Below are 20,817 nucleotides of genomic sequence, written 5' to 3'. Positions count from 1 at the left end.
TTTTATCTCCAATGACTTTATCGCTCCCTAATAATCTTTCACTCTCTCTGCAGAGTCTGCTTGCACCAGTTCCAGTACATGGGGAAGCGATATATCGCCAGGTACTGTGGGAGTTTTAGTTTGAAGTGTTTTGTCATTCTCTGTGTTGCTTGGATCCAGAAGTGTGGGAACTGTCGTCTGTGGGGATTGGCGGTTGTAATTCTCATAAACCGCCATGAAGACAGTGGCAGGTCTTTGGATTGCTGCCATGAAATCTGGGGGCATCTTTCGCCTATGTTCCTACGTTCCTTCTGTCTTGTTCTGTCTTAGGCATACCTCCTGGAAAGATTTTCCTCCGTGGCCTGTTGCTGCACTTCTCCACTTCCTTCCAAATCCTCCCTCGTGCTCTGTTCCTTCTGTCTCCTCTTTCTCTTCTCCCAGTTCCTCTGGCTGTGTCTTCCCTCTCTTTCTTTTTTTCCTTCCTCAATGATCTCTCTTTCCCTTTTTCGCTTTCAAAGGTCCTTTTATTTACCATTCCACCTCCCAACTTACAAAGAGAGTAATTTCTCATCTAACCACTTTCCTCCTTAATGAAAGAATGTTTTCAGTCCATCTCAAATTTGTTTGGACTGCCACAAAAACCATCTCTAAAAGTGAGCCTTTTTTCCTCTTTTTCTGAATAAGCTGTCTGTGCCCTCTGTTGCTATCTGACCAGAACTCTCTGTTGAGTATCATAGACCCTCACTGCCCTGTCCCAGCCATCCTCTCGCTTCCGCGCTGAGTTTGAGGAGAGCTGGACACTCACTGCTGATGGGCAGCCACGCAGCTCCTTCTCTGGAGGCTTTCCTCAGACTGCCTCTTGTCATTAGCGAGTTCTTACTCCTTCCCTGTTGCCATTCAGTGTGTCTGTATTTGTTTTCTTCCGTTGCTGTGTATCCTGTGATAATGTATTCATGGGGTCTTGGTCTAAGCATCCTATTTTTCTATTGTTATTGTTGCTAAAATTTAATTATAAGTAAATATATTTATGTTTTAAGAAAAACTTTAAAATTTAGTTGTCATTGAGGTTTTTCTCTTATCTATAATTCTGCTTTACAACAATGAAATAGGAAATAGATTTTAAATAGACTTTCTATTTAAGTGTCAAGATTTCGCTCTTTATGGTAACATTGTTTTTTTCTTGAGATATTTGAGAAAGTTTCAGAATTCTGTTTATGTCAAATAAAAGTATGTTTTATTTTAAAAAGCAAATTTAGAGAGACTATATTATGCCTTCTTCCTATTAATACTTTCTATTTTTAATTGAAATGTGGTGGCACTTAACGTTCTCTAATCTTAACTCTTATTTTTTATCGTAACAGTAATTTTTGCATTTGAGTTTTTTGGGTACTAAATGCAAATATATACAATGTGTCCTTATACAATAACTTCATTCTTTTTGACTTTGTCCCATGAAGATGGGCAAACAGTATATTTGGAACAGAGAGACACTGTGCTGGGGGAGCTTCACACCCTCTCGTGGTGTCACCCACCTCACAAGATGGCATTTGGAAAATGTTGTGCAAATAGAATAAAAAGCCTCAGAGCTGAACACAGTGAATGTGAAAAGCTGAAGATTTCTGCCCCAACAGACTATTTTGGAATTGGATTTTGTGAAGCAGTTAACTTATTTTTTCTATGTCTCTAAATTTAATTTTTTTAAAGAAAAATCTTCTGACTTCTTAAGCACCCTGTATATATTTGCATGTAAAAGTATGCTTCCTTGGACTGTCTTAAAAATAAATGGGCATAGATAGGAGGGGTGGAGGATGGTGTTACTTCATCATGCACACAGTGGAAAGACGTGCCCTGTTTTATAGAAAATTGCCATGGTCTCTACTGCACATGGAAGAGATCCTGAGTGATGATTTAAACGTTGTCAGTGTTTGCCCTCCGTGGTGGTCCGGTTCTGTGAACACTGCGCCTTCTCATTGTGTCACTTTGAAATCACCCAGCAGCATGTTGCCCGATGATATTCCATGCATGTCCTGTTCTACTCCACACAATAACACAGTGAGGGAGACGGTTGGCTACGGGACGGGGGACAGGTGTCATTCCAGCGCTGGTCTCATTTTTCATCTGCTCTGGTGATGGTACACAGTAGGAAGTTAGCTGTTTGATTGCTAATCCAGATCACTTTTCTATTTTCTTCACTTGACTGCTGACAAGTCTAACAAAGGTTGTGGCTCTTCTCCTCCTTTCCTGGGTAAGAATAAAGGTGTTAAACCGCCTCATATAATCCTTCCCATTGCATGTTTGTTCTCTGTTTCTTCCAATGTATTATTTTAACTAAAAATTTTTTTTTTGCTGTTTAATAACATATATAATCCAGAAAGATTCGTGGTGTTTTGGCTGTTGTCCAAATGCTGGTCATTAGCACCACGTTGGACTGATGCTCACCTTTTTAAAGAGTAGCATCTCTAAATGACTTTCCAAACTGAAAAGGTCTCTGCTTTGGCCTGGTTTTTGCTCCTTCGTCTTCAGATGCTTTGCTGTGAACTCTGCCAAGTGCTGCTGCCTGCGTGTGTCTTTGGCTCACGTGGCCCCAAACAGGCTCCTCTGTGCTTAGTCCGTGCGTGGCCAGTCTCCTTCGTGCTGTGTCCTGGCCTCACTAACTACTGCTCCCCATCTCGCTGCAGTGTAACAAATCTAACTTTTGCTTCTATCCCATTTCACTCATGTTGCAGGAACCAGGAGGGGTTGGGACCCATAGTTCATGATCGAAAATCTCAGACATTGCCTGTTTCCCGTAACAGAACAGGAATGATGCATGCCAGATTGCAGCAGCTGGGCAGCCTGGATAACTCTCTCACTTTTAACCACAGTAAGTCCCATGACACACCATCGTAACAGCCAGCCATCCCATGTGACAGTTCAGAGGGGAGAGCCCCTGGCCACACCACACCACATCACCAAATCGACTTTTCTTCCAGCTCAGAGCAGTAGGATGAAGAGCTCGTGGCGCAGTTCCCTTCCTCGGAGGAGAATGACATAATGTGGGACGTGGTCAACTACAGCACCAGACCTGAAAGCCTAGACCCTTTGCCCCACGCCATCTGCTTGGTGTTTTTAAAACAAAATCTGGCCTGATAGCCAGACATTCTCTGATAATTTAATTTAGTATTTTGATTTGTTGCCAGTGGCCAACTTATCATCAGTTTTCCCCGTGTGACTCCCAAGAACATCTGGGGCAAGTGCCTTTCACCCTCCTGACCCCATGCGTGTAATTGATCAAGCGTCCACATTCTGACATTCTAGCCCTGAATGTATGTTAATCGTTAAACTGCTGTGAAACCGTAAAGCCCGTGAATCAATGTGTGAGGGTGTGGAAAAGCCAATAACAAAGTGACTTTTTCTGTGTTTTCAGTGTGAGAAAGATATCAAGTGTGCTTGGAATTTCTGTAGACAATGGTAAGATTTAATCAGGTTGAAGTCTGCTTATGAGGCCGCTTCACTTGCAAACCGAGACTTCTTGTTCATCTCGCCTTCCTAACTTTGGGGCTTCCTAACTTCACAGTAGAGACTTTGCCAAAACATGGGAGCATATCTTTAATTTAATTTTATCAATTGACAGAGGGGACGTAGCATCATGTGCTGTTTCTAGAAATCTAAGTGTTTAGTCTTCTTAAGGGTTTCTTGAAGCAGAAAACCTAAAAGATATCAACCATGTAGCACTTTATAAACTAATGTCATCATTTCTGTCAGTGGTGTGTTCTCTAAATTGTCCCATCTTTGCTCCAAGCATGACATAGCTAGTTATTGTTCTATCTAGACAATTATTTGTACTCGTTGCAAGCAATGTCTTTAATTCATGGTTAGTAATATCTTCTCATCATTTCTAATCATAAGAATTCATTCCATTCACTGTGATTTCCATACCTCTTTCTTAGTACAGGCTAAGAGTATAGACAATATATTCCTGACACCTTAAATTGAGAATAGTTCAAAGTAAAAATGCTGAGGAATCAAAATATGGCACCTTCCCACTCTTCCACCCCCAAGAAAGTTAAATGTAGTGGGTACAGTCTCTCTTTATAAAATTCAAGGCTTAATTTAAATCAATATTATGTCAGTCTGCCACACACTGAATTGGTAGGCTTCAAATGCTAGTTCTGGGTTCTATACTTAGCTGTGGAATGTGCGTTAGTGACACGTCTAAGGCTACAGAACTTGATTTTTCAACATCTTGTCTGTTAGGGCTATTTTAGCTCTGCAGACAAAGGGTTTAAACAGACAAAACAAGGAGTTTCATTATTTTTAGTTTTCATTTCCTATTTAGCAAAGAGAAATCAAATTCCCACTTTTTGCAAGACTTGCTACATTGCCTTTGCCCAGATAATGTATAATACAGGGACTGTCAGTACCTCACTATCAGTTGAAATAAATGCTGAAACTTTAAAGCACTGTAAAAAAAAAATCATAAGCAGACCAAGGCCCCGCCTCCAAAGATAATCATGTAGGAAACATAGAAAACAAACAAAAATAAACTGAATGATCAACACACGAATAAATAACCTTAATCCACCAAGATATGCAGCAACCCCTCCCTCTGCAAATGGATTTCACGGTGGTGGTTTGAATTGGAGGAGAGAGACAGCTGGCTGTGTTCTACTGCCAAAAACCCTATTGTTAACATGGTTGATTTCCATTCTCTCTTCCTGCTACCCACAGAGAACCTTGTCCTTCCTGCCCCTCTCCTCTTTCAACCCGAAGTTTTTCTTCAGTTTTCAGTGACACCATTCTCGATCAAAGTTTCTCCTTTTGCCTTCCCAGTCAAGACTGTGTAGCTGATTATTTTAGCCTTTTAATGTGTGCCCACAATTCCTGCTCTCCCCGAATAGCTTCTGATGTCCCATAGTCCTTGCCTCTCCACCCTGAACTCAGTCTTCACTTACATCTCTAATTGTGATTCTGTATTTGGGAGGCTTCAGCCTCTACCACCATTAGCTTTTTGAGTTCCAAATCATCAACTCGGCCAAAAGCCATAGAGAAGGGAGTGTATACTGTATGTATACATGTGTATGTGTGTGAACTCATACATACATGAGTTTTTACATCTTCACCTAGATATTGTATGGGAAATTTGTAGCCACGTATGTCTCTTTAAGAAAATTCCTATTTAACGAATACAGTACCTTCTATTGGGCCAACCAGTATGACAGAGATCCAATATGTGAGAGACTTGCTGGGATGCCAGAGTCTAAAATGAATTTATTTTGGAAAAGAATGAAAATAGGAAGAGTCCCCTATACACCTGCATTTTTCATTTCCTTTCTCTGAGTAGGAAAGGCTTTGTCAGACCTTAGCGTGACCAGCAGGGGGCAGCAGAGGACTGCGAGGAACTTGAGCCGATGCAGGCCAAGCCGCGCTGTCTCCATCGCCTATTAACAGTAGGACACGGGAAAAGACACCACACGCAGCACACATGTAACGCTAGCGGGCACTTACCCTTACTCTTGGATTTTTATAGGAAATAATGAAAATTTCACTGTGGCCAGTGGTCTTACCTATTTTAAAAACACTCAAAGGGTAGGAGTTTGTTGTTTGGGTCATTGCCCAGGCTTATAAAAAGTAAATGTTTACAACATTAAGGCATTGACCTGTTTAAGGCAACATGTACTCATTGTGTATCAGTAGAAAAGACTTGTGCCAAAGGACAAATTGAGAGTGATAGGTGCTCGGAGTATACTTTGTATATTTTATATAAACTGAGTGATGAGGGGAAAACTAAGTGAAACATGTTTGCAAATAAGTGATTCATTTGCAAAAATATATCAAATAACAGTTTGTATTTACTTTAATGTTATGTATTGTTCTAGGAATATGTTAAATTCACTTGCATGATAATCCATATTTCCCATTGGTGTGATGGGAGAGAAGCCAGCCGAGAGGTAGAAACCCTTGAAGAAAACCTGTATTTCATATAATTCAGTATAGGAGACAATTTAAGATCACTGGATTAAGTTGCAGAGAATTAGATCTCAGGTGAATATGGGGAAGCATTTTCTAACTGGACTACCTATTGGCTAGTATAGGTACTGGCAGCTGGAGATGTGAAAACAGAGACTTGATGAGGACCCATTGGGGATACTGTCCAGGTCATTTAAGCCTCATATGAGGAGTTAGACGAGATGGCTTGTTCAGACCCCATCTAATTCTGATATTCTTTGATATCTATGAATCTCAAGTAAGAAACTGAATATAGATGATAATTAAATTCCTTTATTTTAGACAATATTGAATCAATATAAAAATGCAGGGGAGACATATAGTCTCTGAAGTAAAATCAATATTTCTCAAAAGTTCTTAAGCATGGGTGATATATCTTTTAAAATAGGTGAAATGGGCTTGGATGCTTTAAATGTCTGTACTCAAGATAGTAAATAAAATGTCTATAAAGCCACATTTCCTTGATCTGGAGATAGATTTTTGCCCCTTTGCCAGCATTTCTGAAATCAGGATATATTTTACAGATTTAGCAGGTCTTATCTTACAGATACATCCTGAATATTACCTCTGACATGGTAGCCTGTCATTGATTGGTGCTTCTTGCAATTGATAGGGTTTCAGAGTTGAGAAAACCTGACACAATGCCCATTTAAAGTCGGTCATTTTTTATATTTTTAGTATCCTTAAAGAGGACTTTAAATTAAAAGTTATTATATGCTTAAACCAAGTGTTGTCACAGTTTGGGGTCTGTATCCCATACCATTTTCAGATACAGCTAAGTATCTGATTGTCTAAGTGACAATCACTTATGCAAGGTAATCTGAGACTAGAAAGCAGGTAGTATAACCGTTTCCTCGAGTATAAACTCTGAGATTATAGACTAGTTTCGCAAATCATTTTGAACCTATTTGTTTCTTTGGTGGTTAATCAGAGGGCAGACAGCAAATCACATGATGTTTTGCCTTGGAATGTCATTCCTTATTCTGTTCTCCACTTCTTGCCCATCTGTGGGGAAAAACTTTTTAGCAATAAAAATGAGATGGAGATCAATAATAGATTGTGTAGTGGTGGATCCATCTGATACTTTGCATAAATATGTGCAGTTAGTAAAAGCTGTAGACCATGAGTTAATATATCTAGGAGGCTAGGTCTTCTACATTTGGGGATTTCTTTTAGCAAGAAGATTCCTAGCTGTTCAATATTTATATTTTTTTCATAAAATGTATTATTTTTCTGGATTCATATTATGGGCCAGAGAAAAAAATTAAAAATAAAAACAAGAATTCTGGTTTCATAAAGAGTGAAGGCAGCTTTCAAGAAGGAAGTGCCTCCTGTGAGAACATGTATCTGACTTATTCTTCTAGCCCAAATGTCCTCTGACTTTCGGAAAAGGCAAGTGGCAGTGGATCAGGCTTCTGCCTTTCTGACCACATCACCTCTGATGTGGCACTGGGGAGGGAGGGGTAGTTTACAGATGTCCTCAGCATTACTAAACCGAGCTTTTCAGGAAACAGGACTTCATAAAACGGAGTAAAGTTAGGTAAGTCTAACCATAGCAGATGACATTAGAGGGAAAAAAATCTCATCCTCATCCTTTGAGTATTTGAAAGATTTGGGGATTTGAGAATAAATCACTTATCTGAGTATCAGCAGAATGAAAATTGTGTACATGTGAGCAGTGGATCCTAAGGTCTCTAAAGCACCCCTTGAGGTGCCTGCTGGAGATGGCACATCAGGGAAGTCCTTCCCTCCCTGAACTGCCTCAGTGACCACGTCAGTGCCTGTGCCCCAAGGCACTACTACCCCCTAGTGGAAGTCAGTAGGGTTAACAGTAGTTCTTACTGGCCCTGGTCAGAATCTGCTTAGTCAGCTTTAAAAAGTTGCTGACCGATGCTCTGAGAAATTACTGTGTCTCTTAAGACCCCTTCTTGGGTTTGCCAGCTCAGTTTCATTTTCCTGTGTTAGCCAGTAACAAGGTGACCATTGATTAGAGTCTTCCCTCATGCACAGCTTTGTTCCAGGTCTTGAGACAGACTGTCCCCACGGGGGTATCTTTTGTCAGATTGTCCAGTCAGTCCCTGTCACTCACACAACATCCCATGCTGCCACTTATTTTTAGGGATGTTTAAGTAACACTGGTTCAGGAACCTGCTGATTTTTGAGACAAAACGGTTTAAGGAAAAGCAAATTATAACCAATTGTGGCTAAAAGGACTGTTTCTTTTATTCTTATATGATTCGGATACAGGCAGACAGATTTCTGTATGAATTGACTCTTATTCTAAAGGAGATTAGATAGTGTAATGTAGCTTAGAGAAATTTTGTCATTAATTAGCATGGCCCATTGATTATATATGTTTAAAAAATAGCACATTGACAAATTGCAATTCTTGAATTGTTCTAGACATTCAGCCAGGTATAAGTAAACTCTGTTGGAGTTCTTCAGTGTGTAGACCATCTCATCTCTAATAATCACACTTGGATACACTTATCCAATAGGTTATCTAGAAAGAGAAAAGGATAGTTCTGTGCAGACAATACAGTTAATCACCAAAGCAGGTGCCTTGTTACAGTTTAACCCAGATTATAAAACTTCATTTGGGATAAATGGCAGCCCTCAGTATAGGGTCCTTTTGACCTGTGTGATAATTTTGGTTGGTCTGATAAAAGGTGGTGGTTTGTTTGTTTGTTTTTTTTTGTTTTTTTTTTTTTTTTTTGGTCCTCTCTTGCCCTGGTTTGTGATCATTGTAACAATCATCATTAGTTTGTTTTCCTCTTTTGTTGGCTATCTCACCAAACAAACCTTACCAAATGAGGAAATACCTTGGCTTACCAAGGCAGTTCAGTGACTATTAGTACCAAAAAATGTCTGTCTTCCTTTCTGCTAGATTTCTTACCAAAAAAACCTAAAAGCAAACCAGGAATATAAAGAAACAGAACTAGCACGGTGCCAAATGTGTTCCATAGCCTTACTAGGGACACGACTCTGTCACACTGTGAAAATAATGCAGGCCACTCAAAACCACCATTATAAGAGCAAAGCAAAGTTGGATGAAAGCACATAATAGTTTTGGTTTTCTTTAATCATACTTTAAAAAGCAACTCGGTAGCTTTAGAAAAGCTTTTTGTAGTCTTTCAAAAATCATTCTCTATCTCTGACATTTATTAAAGTCAGAATAACATCATGCTAATTACTTTATCTTAATAATAGAGATTATGGTACAGTGACCTGAATAAGGAATTGGGAGTGTAGTTTCTGGTTTTATCCCATTACTGGCCTCAAGAAAATTCTCTAGGCTTTCTGTACTTCATTTTCCTGATCTATGTACAAAATGTCCTCCTCTGTGGAGTATTAAGAAAATTACCTACATAGTAAGTGTTGATTTGTTTTGCTCCTTGGAGAAAGACATTACCTGACGTTTTATTATATTGCCATCTTTCTTTGTAATCTAGATCAATACTGAAACACCTTTGCATCCCTTATATATATTTCTGCTAATGCATACCATTTCATAATTTAATCTCAAATTGTATGTCAAACTACATTTATATCAATACTAAATTGATTTTACAGCCACATACAGAAGATATCAGTTTGTATTTAAATTATGATTCTCAAGTTCTCTCCTTTTCTTAAACATTTCTTTCAGTCATAGTGGCTTTTGTGCTTTTTTATTAAAGCAAGTAGAATACTGTTAGCAGTGCAGTCAACTCTTGGTTATCATTCATGATTCCAACTGATAAAACAGATCCTTACTTTATTGACTTGAGACTTACATAGCATTCACTGTGTGCCAGGCACTATTCCAAGAGCTTCACAGCAATTAATGAATTTAATGCTCACCACAACCCTTTGAGGTAGATACTGTTATTATCCCCATTCTACAGATGAGGAAACTGAGGTATAAAGAGGTCAAGTAACTTGCCCAGGGTCACACAGCTAGTAAGGGGACGAGCTTGATTCACTGACCAGCAGTCTGCCCCTCAGCTCATTTTCTTTCCCTGTGCTGTGCTGCAGCCTCTGTCTGTGTGGGGAGCTTCAGAGATCTCAGCCTCCTTCACTACCACACCATCTTAACAGCTCAGTCAAGTGGCGCAATTGAGTGACTCTGGTCCATGTACCAGTCCTAGCTCCCCTGTTTACCAACTGTGTGACTTAAGACAAGTTGTTTAGCCTTTCTGGGCCTCCATTTCCTTATCTGCAAAAAGGGTTTAATAATGTACATACTTCATAGGGCTATTGAGGGATTAAATAAGGTGATACATGTAAAGTTCATAGAATTATGGCTGGCACATAGCAAGTGCACAATAAATGTTTGCTGCTATTACTTCCCTCCCAGAGCTGAAAAAGTCATAATTGAATGGAAACATTTTTAACACCTCCTTTTACCCACCCCGCCACCAAAAACAAAAGGCAAACAGGGAGATATGGCCCTGAAGGAAGCCTTCTGGAAATAATCAAAAGTTGACTGTGACTATACCATTCCCTAGCCTTTCTTCTTCAGCCACCGGCAGTAACCTTGTATTATGATTCATGCAGGCTATGGCCACTCGGACGCAGATGTTCTCCACCAGTCGTTACTTGAAGCCAATATTGCTACTGAGGTGTGCCTGACAGCTCTGGACACCCTCTCTCTATTTACACTGGCATTTAAGGTTTGTATTGAACAGCTGTTCATGGTCAGAGCCTCACCTTTTAAATTCATTCTGTTTATTTAACTGAATCAGCAAGAACTTCTTATGTTGTATTTTTACTGCAGCAACTGTTTTTGCCCCTGTAAGGAAACCATTAATCCTTAAATTCCCTTAATGAAACCGTTCCACTGTTAATGACTTGAATTCCCTGAAATATAATACAGCTTAACTGGTCAGGGTTTGCCACCTGCTTGCAAAAGGTGGACACAGTCCCAGGAGGCGGTTAACGCTTGGCCAGATGAAAGCGTTTACCGGGGAAGGTGGCTTTGCTGAGCCCTCGAGAATGATAAATACAGGAACCTAATTGGGTATTTCTGCCTCTACTATCTTTAAACATATCCACATGTGGTAGCAATTAAAATTAGATGTTTATACTTAGAGGAGCAATACCTAAAAACATTCACCTTTTCAATTTTTTTTGGATCTGTTACTAAATTAAATGATAGAAACATTTCAAGTATAGAGAATAAAAAGTGATCTTGGTCTTATTTTTAGGTTTTAGCAAGTAACATTTACGTAGGTAAAGATGGTCTCTTCAGCCACCTTCTTGTTTTTAGGAACCTAACCCTTCCCATTCTCACTCAATAACTACTTCCGTTTCCAGAGAAGCTGAATTAGTGTTAATATGCTCTGAATATGAAATCAGTATGTTTACTTGCAAGGGTATTTGGGAAACATACCCAAAGTCAATCTGTGCTTTACTCATCTCCTCTTCTCATGAAGCACATTTCTTTATTAGAGTAAAAATAGTTACCTGATATCATGTTGCTTTATTATAATTTACCTTTGTTCGTAGCAGCCATGCTACTCACATCCCCAGGAAATGTCATAACTAGGAACCCAGTCGAGAGCTGAGGGCATACAGACCCTTAGGATGAGTATGGGGACAGCAGTGTCATCTTACGTGGAGCCTTACTCTAGTGGCCTTCAGTCATGGTCCCCAGGCTGGCAGCAGATGCAGGCCCTGAAGCTTGTTACAAATGCAGGTTCTCGGGCCCTGGCTGACTGAATCAAACTCTGGGAGTGATATGTGCACAGACAGTATGGCCTGAGAACTACTGCTCTACTAGAACCATGTTTTGAACCTCTTTCTGTTTTCTTTTGGAGATTTTTAAGTAAATAGGCAGTGAAATTTGTAATGTGAGCATTTGCCCTGGACTATGTCAGTGCTAGCTGTGCACCCGTAAGTTCAAACCAGTAGTTGGGACACTTGCTTCCACTCTCTCCCTGGGCCTCAGCCTGTAAATGAGCAGGAAACCCCGGGGCTGCACAGCAGGTGTGGTCTGGCAGCACTGTGAGAATAGTGGCAGTTTCCTTACTGCACAGCCTGCAGTTCATACTCAGCTCCTTTAAATTGCTTGCTTCATATTAAAGAAGAGTATTTGTCAAGATTCCCGGATCCCCAGTGTCTGGCCACCAAATAGGTTCTGACTCAAGAGAGAGACAGCATCTGATGGTCTCTGACCGAAGGCTGATTTTAAATTTGTTGGGTGAATGTCTTTGGGAAAATCACTTCATGTCTCCAGACCTAAGATTTCTCATTTGTAAGATTGAAAAAATAGGATCTGCCTCCCAGGGCTGTTGTAGCTTAAAGTGAGGTGACCCTTCGAACGGACGAGCACCCTGCTGCTACGGACCAGGCTCCAGGACACTTGGGAGCAGCCGTGTGTACAGAAACACCATGGGCTGCAGACCCCAGCTCCGCCATTAGCCAGATGTTAAGCTTTGGGTGGGTCTGCTTGACATCTCTAAGCCCTGATTTCCTTACTTAGAACGTGGCAATTATTGCTGCTGTATAATGAATTGATATGAAGTATCCAAAAACATGTATCCTGTGTCTGGCACACAGTGGGAGCTCAAATGTTGACTCTAGTTTAGCAATAAGCGCTTTCCCTAGGCTCACGCCTTCCTGATCCTATGGTAAAGGGTCTGATTCCTGAGACGCACAGGGAAGATTGTGTTTTAGAGCTGAGGTGATCTCTATCAGAGTCTATATGCCTGTGTGCAGAAATCTTTGATGTTTAAAGCTCAGCGCATACACACACACACACACACACACACACACACCCATTAAAAAATGGGAAGATGGGCAAATGTTACGGTATTAAAGGATGTCATGCCAAGCTGTAGGCTTACCTGGCCTAGGTTCACAGGTCCAAGAGGCCCACTGGCACAGCAGCACTGGGATCTTCCTTTGCAAGTATTTACTCAGCTGAGGCATCAATTGGAGCATATCGGGAAAAGTAAATTATTACATTGAGTTGGCTGACATAATTGTTTGCAGAAAAATCTTCTTCCACAAATGTTGCCTCATCGTTAGTGAGCCTCTTAATTGACCACATCTAATAAGTTGCCAAAGGCAATCAAGAAATCATGTTCTTAATGAGAGGAAATGTTTGAAAAGATTTAAGCCCTGAACCCCAATTTATTGTTATATTAGCTTGCTGCCGTTTATTGAGTGCCTTCTGTGTCTTCAGCGTCAGTCCTCACAACAGCCTGGCCCAGTAGATCTTCTTATCCCCCATTTTACAGATAAGGAGATTGAGGCTGAGATAGGTCGGGAAATTAACCCAAGATCACTGTGTGTGTGTGTGTGTGTGTGTGTGTGTGTGTGTGTGTGTGTGTGTGTGTAGGGGGAAGGAGCTAAGCTGGGTGAATATCAAGGTAGCTGAATGATCTCTCACACAGAAAAAAGAAAATTACCAAGCACTTACCAGATGCTGGTACTGTGTGGGCACTTTCACAGATATTGTTTAATACACGAAAGGTGTGTTATGTAAACCAAGGTGATTACATGCAGAAAAACATGGTTCTTCTCTGGCTATTTTAAAATGTCTATTAATACAGTCCTAAACCAAATCTGGCCTTTAAATAGTTGATGATATTTTTAATGTACTTACAAATTTAATCTGAAAATGTATTTTAAGTAATTCTCTGTAGTGCCTTCTCTTGATGTGAGGTGCATGGTGAGGACCAGCCAGTACATGATGAGAAGGATCGCTGTGAATGACCAGGGTGGGGAGCACGTGGATGATGGGGGTCAGCTAGGGAGCCTGGGGTCCAGTTTACACAACCGTGAGCCTGGGGTTTAGGTCATCCTGGTGATTGGTGAGCCTCTGCGACAGAGAGAGTGCTACTCTAAGCTAGATTTTTAAAGTTATTCTATAAATCAGTGTCTAAATAAAAATCAAGCCATATCCCTAGGAAGGATGTCGCTGCCTTAAATAACATGGTTCCAGATATGTCATTTTGGCACATGAGGTTTAAGTTCATTTTTCTCCTGTTCCTGGCTCTTTAGAAATTACTGATAATGTGTGTTCATTCTCTGAAAGCCCCATTTCCCTTAGGAGGCTGGTAACGACAGTCAAACTTGAATCCACATCAGCCAATTCCTGAGAATTATTTATAACCTATTGCTAGAAAATAGCACCTTATTGCTAGAAATAAGTCATGCCTTTCCCATTATTCTAACATCTCATTTAATTTCATTTTAATCAATGAAATTCTCCCATCCTCAGTAAAAGTCTATAGGGAGACAGAGGTAGAAATGAGATACTCCATTGTTATCCATGGTTATTTATGAGTGGAAAAGTGAAGGTGATTTTTGTTTTGCTTTTTTCCCTGCTCTGAGCCTTTCTGAATGTTCAACGTTTTTAATGAGAAAGAGAGAGAGAGAGAAGAAAATTGATTGGAAAATAAGGAAGGCAGCTGGTAAACTGGGGTGTGTTCAGGACGAAAGGTCCCTTACCCCTTTAAATGAGGGGTTGTTTATATCTTTGTAATGCATTTTTACTCCATTCTTCAAGCAAGTTTTGTGATCAGAACCCAAAGAAGACTAAATCCTGAAAATGGGAAGCAAAAACCTTGACCAAGAGAGAGTGAAAGGAAGGAAAATTTAACTCCAGTGGTAACAACTTGGAGACAGGCCAATTCAGACAGCAAGGCCAGAGGTCTTAGCGATTTTTGTATGAACCATCTCTCCTGGATATCTCCAGCAAAGATGGCTGAGAAAATAAAAGCTCATATCCAGATTCATGCAAGCCTTAATCCAGCCATAATTAGGAAGGACTATGACTCCTGGGAAAAGAACTGCTCAGAAACAGTAAACACTAAGCAGTTCCCCAAACACTGGAAACAACCTCTTTTTTTTTCGGTTGGTGAACAGCTGCTCATGGTTGAGAATTACATCATATTCAGTTAATTAAGTCACATTTTCTGCTCCATTAAATTGCTTCTCTTTCACATGATGGAATTCAATACTGTACTTTCGTGTTTCATGATATAAAGATCACTGTGGATTCCAGGTGTCCTACCAGCTGTAAATACACCCGTGAATTACTGGACCTAAAAAAACAAAACTTATTCCTTGAGTAAAACTTCTCCAACAATAAGATGAGATAAATCTTGAAACTATTACTCCAGCCGTAATTTGCTGTGCAACCGAACTATTTGGACATAAGTTATCTCTGTTCCTCTGGCTAAACTGTAAGGTTGGTTAGAGGTACTGACCTCTGGACATTTTTTTTCAGTGATAGTCATTTTTGCCTACTTGTGCAAAATGCACACATTCTCCCAAACACACCTTTGTCCTGACAGGCCTGTCTGTATTTGAAGATGCAGCTCTCCAGTGTCAAGCACATGTGGCTGCATGCTGGCCTTTAGTTGGGCGACACCTCTGTCCACTGCATGTGCAGCAATCATTGGGAGTTTTAGCCATCCAGGCTTTCACGGTGTTAAACCAGTGTGAATTTGCTGCTGGTGGGAGAAAACCTTGAAGAATTAGGAGAAGTAATTAATGGTGACCCTCCTGCCACTTAACTGAGCTAGATCAGAGGGGGCGTCAGACGATCCCTATACTTGACCTCAAGTCTTCCCAGTAGCTATGCAAGCTTAGTTTTAGGGTCGCTGTTTCACAGATGAGAATGGCCAGGCTTAGTTTACCTGTGCAAATCTGTGCACGTGAGAAATGGTGCCTGTGCGTTTTCCCCCTTACCAGACTGCCTGGTGATTCGTGGCTTTGCAGAGTGCCTGAGAGCCTGTGGCGGGGGAGAAAACCCAGCCCTCACTGGTAGAGGACCTGTTCCATACACCTCACTTCAGTGATTTTTTCCAGCCCATTAATTAGCTGATACCTGTAATGGCACTTCTCTGTTGGAATTAAGGTGTCGCAAACATTACCTCCGTATTAGTTGCTGGTGATAGTAAAAATAAGTAAATAAATAGAAGCCCAATCAGTACGTGGCACAGTGGTCCTTTAAACCGTAGTACAGTTTGCTGGGAAGTTTTAAATTAGTCTGTCCCTTAGTAGAAAAAGTAAATTCTCCAAAGCATGAATTTATTGATAAGTTTGTACTACAAGAGACTTCTGTGCTTTCCTAGAGGATTCATGGGAAGTTTGTTTAAATTATAAGTTGTCTTAGTACCTGAAAAATGTAACCTTTGAGGCTGAAAGTTGTATGAAACCAGTCAGCAGTGTCTGGCGTGTCTCACTGACCAAGCTGTCCTTGTGTGTTTTAAGAACCAGCTCCTGGCTGACCACGGACATAATCCCCTCATGAAAAAGGTTTTTGACGTCTACCTGTGTTTTCTTCAAAAACATCAGTCTGAAACGGCTTTAAAAAATGTCTTCACTGCCTTAAGGTCATTAATCTATAAGGTACGTTGTTTCACCAGGGAAGATCATTCTTGATTCTCACCCATTCTCCTGTGTCTACCTGGAGCTGAACGGGGCACTTAACCTCTCTGGGTTCATTTGCTTCCTCATGTCCATGTAGTTTCCCTCAACGTTCTATGAGCGGAGAGCGGACATGTGCGCAGCCCTGTGCTATGAGGTCCTGAAATGCTGCAACTCCAAGCTGAGCTCCATCAGGACTGAGGCCTCCCAGCTGCTGTACTTCCTGATGAGGAACAACTTTGACTACACTGGCAAGAAGTCCTTTGTCCGGACGCATCTGCAGGTGCGTGTGCTTTAGCTTTCCAGGTCAAGTGTGCTGTGTGGAATTATGTTTTAGCAGGAAAATTTTGAGTGTCACATCTACCAGGTTACCTCGGTGTAAGTATTGAACGATCTGGCCTCTAGATGGAAAATTCAAAAGTCACATTTACTGGTTTTATATATTTCATCCTCCACATCGTAAGATTTGGGCCCAGGATGTGTTTCTACTGGTAAATTGACATTTAAATGTCGAATCAATGTTCGACTGACCGAAATTCTACTGAGTAAAGATTTATAGAACCTATGAGAGGATACCTCACAGTAAACATCTTAGGTAAGACACAGAAAGCCCAAAGTGACTCTTTTCTGTCTTCCTTCTGTTGACACATCTGCCATCCCTTCAGAGTTAGTGTCCCAAATTCTCTGCTCTGTGAACCAGGCCAGATACTGAAGATTCTTATATATTTTTGTAGACTTTCTTTTTTTACAAACACATATAGGAGCACCTTCTCCATCTCTGTACTTACTCTTTTTTAAAAAAACAAATGTTTATTGCTTGCAAACTGTGTGCTGGGATTCATGGATGAACATGAACAAAACAGGACCTCTCCTGGCCCTCACAGAGTGTCATCTCCTGGAGGACAGACAGACACTGAGGCCCTTGTGCCGTGTGCCCAGTCCCCTAACAGAGGAACTCGAGTGCCCCAGGGAGGGGATCAGGGGGCTTCCCATGGGATGTGACGCATGAAGAGGGGTTTGGGGGTGAGCATGTTCCAGGCCACGCATGCACCATGGGAAAGGGACCATCCAGGGGACCAGAGAAGGTCCTTACAGTGGAGGTGAGAGTATGGGTGAGAACAAGTTGAGATGGCAACACTGCACATTTGGAGGGATCGCCTGGACTCCAGGCTGAGAATGGATCAGGGAGTCAAGGCCTTAGATCGGGAGACCGTGGGGAAACCATGGTTAAGTTTAGGCCAGAGAGGATGCTGTCCTGGGTCAGGCATGGTGAGGTTAGAAGGGAGAGGAGATTGAGTTGAGAATACTTAGTGATTGATTATATCTGGGTGTGGTGAAGGTAAAGGATGAGAAGGGGGAATGGGGGGAGGGGCATGGTCCACGGTTTAGCTGAGTAACTGGGTAAAGGCAGTGCTATTTGTTTTTTGGGTTTTTTTTTTTTTGCGGTACGCAGGCCTCTCACTGCTATGGCCCCACCCGCTGCGGAGCACAGGCTCCGGACGCGCAGGCTCAGCAGCCATGGCTCACAGGCCCAGCCGCTCCACGGCATGTGGGATCCTCCCGGACTGGGGCACGAACCTGTGTCCCCTGCATCAGCAGGCGGACTCTCAACCACTGCGCCACCAGGGAAGCCCAAGGCGGTGCTATTTATAGACCCCCAAAAAGACAGATTCCCCCACTGCATAGTTCATATGTACATGTTTTAATAATAAATGCAAAAGACAGTCCATTTACTGAATATTTAGTACATATAAATTCAAGCCAAAAACCAAAGAGGTAAATAATAAGGTCTTCCTTTTTATTAGAGAAGGTGATAGGTAAGTAACCATCCAAGTGATATGGGCTTATCTGATTCTCATTCCTCTACACTCTCCTGATTAGCATTTTGATGTGCAACCGAAATGGAAAGGTAGCAAAATCAACTTCTAGAATAATTCTTGGAAGGGGGAAGATGACTCAGACGTTGTTTCCCACACTGGAGCGATCCTTGTTCACAGCTTCCCCGTTGCCCCATCCCCATGCCCATCCTAACCAAAGCCAGGAGCTGAGCCTGGGGCGTCACTTGAAGGTGAATTGATTTGCTCACGTTTGTGTGTCCCTAAGGTCATTATTTCCGTCAGCCAACTGATAGCAGACGTTGTTGGCATTGGGGGAACCAGATTCCAGCAGTCCTTGTCTATCATCAACAACTGTGCCAACAGTGACAGGCTCATCAAGGTGGGTGGCCCGGTCTCGTTTTATGTTTTACCCCCAAAACTCCGCCTTATCATCTGATATGTATGCACACGGACAGAATGCAGCTGAAAGCCCCGTGTCCCCCTCCACCCTTGTTGCAGCACACCACCTTCTCCTCGGACGTGAAGGACCTGACCAAAAGGATCCGCACAGTTCTGATGGCCACGGCCCAGATGAAGGAGCATGAGAATGACCCCGAGATGCTGGTGGACCTCCAGTACAGCCTGGCCAAGTCCTACGCCAGCACCCCCGAGCTCCGGAAGACGTGGCTGGACAGCATGGCCCGGATCCATGTCAAAAACGGGGACCTGTCCGAGGTAGCCCCACAAGCATGTCAGTCCGGGCTTTTGAGAAAACAAATTGTGTCCCATTCACTGAAGGAAGCCAATTATGAGAAAAATTTCCCAGTAATTCAAAGAAGCCAGTTAAAAATATGTGATACTTTAAACAGTGCTGGGCTTGGGGTTCCTTCATGGTCATCTAAGCATATTAACAATTTACAACATCGTAAGGGGATGTCTCCATCACAAAAGAGCATTGTTTGAAGGCTCTTAGAAAACATCCATGCTCACACAGGTGCCCGCTAGTTAGGTGCACTCAGTTTCTGCATCAAAACTCCTCTCTAGATCTAAAATTGAGCTATTTTATGATAAAATTAGATTTCCCTGTATCGAAGTCATGAATGACAGGGCATTGCTTTTTCCTGTTTGAGGTAGTCAGTTTCTCTCTGTAGTTGTGGCAGATGTCAGAGCTCCCTCATGGACAGAGCTGCACAGTTCAATAAGCGACAGCATGGCGGGGGCAGAGGGGGAGTGTGGGCTCCAAGGCAGACTGGATCCCGGATCCAACATTGACTAACTCGGTGACATTGAGCCAGTTCTCAACCCCTCTGTGTCTCTATGACGTCATCTGTAAAATGGGGGAAATTAAGGAAAACTGTAGGCTGTAAGGCGGGAAGTATTCATGTTCCCATGAAAACTCTGCTCAGGGTTCATGCCTGAGGCATTTAGGTATGATTAACAGTACTACCAAAGAAGTGTGCTTTTACCTTTAAACCTCTCTAACTGCTTAAATTAGTAAAATTGTGTTCTATCTGAAATCTGAAAACTTTATGTAACTATTTTTACCTATTGATTGAGTCCATTCTGTTTGACCATAAGTTTAATCTAAAATATACATTAGCCATAATGAAAATGAATTACATACTGTTAGTAGTAGTAATTTTTTTTATCATTCTGACAAGAACCAGGGCTCAGACATTGGAACCTTATGGTAGGTTCATTTCCAACAGCTATCTTTAATGTTTTGTAAACCATGGCAACTTGGTGAAAAGAATTTATTTTTATTTTTTCTTTTGTTTTAAGGTGTTTATAATGTTATCCATTTAACATAAAATAATATTTTCATTTAGAATTTTTGGAAAAAGTTATAACTTCATCTCTGAATCTGAGAATGGACATGCCTTTTCTTCAAATGATCCTCTTTTCCCTTTAAGAGAAATAATGCTGAAATTTTATAGTAAGAAAAAATGCTTTTTAAAAATCTTTTACATTTAAATTTAATAATTTTAAATAGAAATAGGTCTTAGCAAATTTACGGCCATTTGTCTCAATTCAAAGTTTAAAATTTTCAATTTATTTGAATTGTTCTACTTTTTTCAAAAGGTAAGATGTCGGCCATTAGAAACACTACTTGATGCCTTGAGATCTAATATAAGTACATAGTCATTAGATTTCTGCTTGTGAGCATTGTGCCATTCTTCATAATTGGTGATTCTGAAACGTGTCTTTTGTTTTAGGCAGCAATGTGCTACGTCCACGTCACAGCCCTGGTGGCAGAATATCTCACACGGAAAGGTGAGAAGCGACTCCTGGGTTTTGTGAAATAAACATAAAATTGCACAGAGCAGCAAAGACAAGTGAGAGCCGTTAAGAAAGATGTGGACATGGGGGATTTCTGTGTGTGTGTGTATGTGTATGTGTACAGTATATTCATTGTTCTGTTCACTGGTGTGACACTTGCTTGACGTGGTAGGCACCACAGAAATGGAAAACAGAAGTAGGTGGCATTTTGTCATATAACCTCTTACTAATAACTCCATATTGCAAAAACTACTTAATGAGCTTGGCATCTGGGAGTCCCTGGCCAGCCGATCTCCAGCTGAAAAGATTTTATTTTCCCTTAAGATAGTTCCCACCGGAACTGTTTACCAATCAAAAGGCAGCTGTAACAGGAGGTGATCAGGCA

At 41.2% G+C, this 20,817-nt stretch overlaps 1 protein-coding gene across 7 annotated transcripts in view; it reads left to right on the top strand.

The window, feature by feature from the left end:
* Positions 1-20,817, top strand: part of DOCK9 (dedicator of cytokinesis 9) — a 213,744-nt gene that overhangs the window by 160,567 nt on the left and 32,360 nt on the right. For 4 of the 7 annotated variants that reach the window (XM_065896283.1, XM_065896282.1, XM_065896281.1 and 1 more), the window contains exons 37-44: positions 54-101; positions 2,706-2,842; positions 10,507-10,622; positions 16,180-16,317; positions 16,436-16,618; positions 18,439-18,552; positions 18,672-18,887; positions 20,369-20,426. In XM_065896283.1, the coding sequence (XP_065752355.1) occupies positions 54-101; positions 2,706-2,842; positions 10,507-10,622; positions 16,180-16,317; positions 16,436-16,618; positions 18,439-18,552; positions 18,672-18,887; positions 20,369-20,426 (1,010 nt within the window). Of the gene's footprint in view, positions 1-53; positions 102-2,705; positions 2,843-3,385; positions 3,430-10,506; positions 10,623-16,179; positions 16,318-16,435; positions 16,619-18,438; positions 18,553-18,671; positions 18,888-20,368; positions 20,427-20,817 lie in introns of all 7 variants that reach the window. The other 3 variants (XM_065896284.1, XM_065896286.1, XM_065896285.1) reach the window with 1 other exon arrangement.

Source organism: Phocoena phocoena, chromosome 18 (assembly GCF_963924675.1).
Source record: "Phocoena phocoena chromosome 18, mPhoPho1.1, whole genome shotgun sequence".
Classification (NCBI taxonomy): Eukaryota; Metazoa; Chordata; class Mammalia; order Artiodactyla; family Phocoenidae; genus Phocoena; species Phocoena phocoena.
The sequence above is the reverse complement of the archived record's forward strand: the minus strand, read 5'-3'. Positions and strand labels throughout refer to the sequence as shown.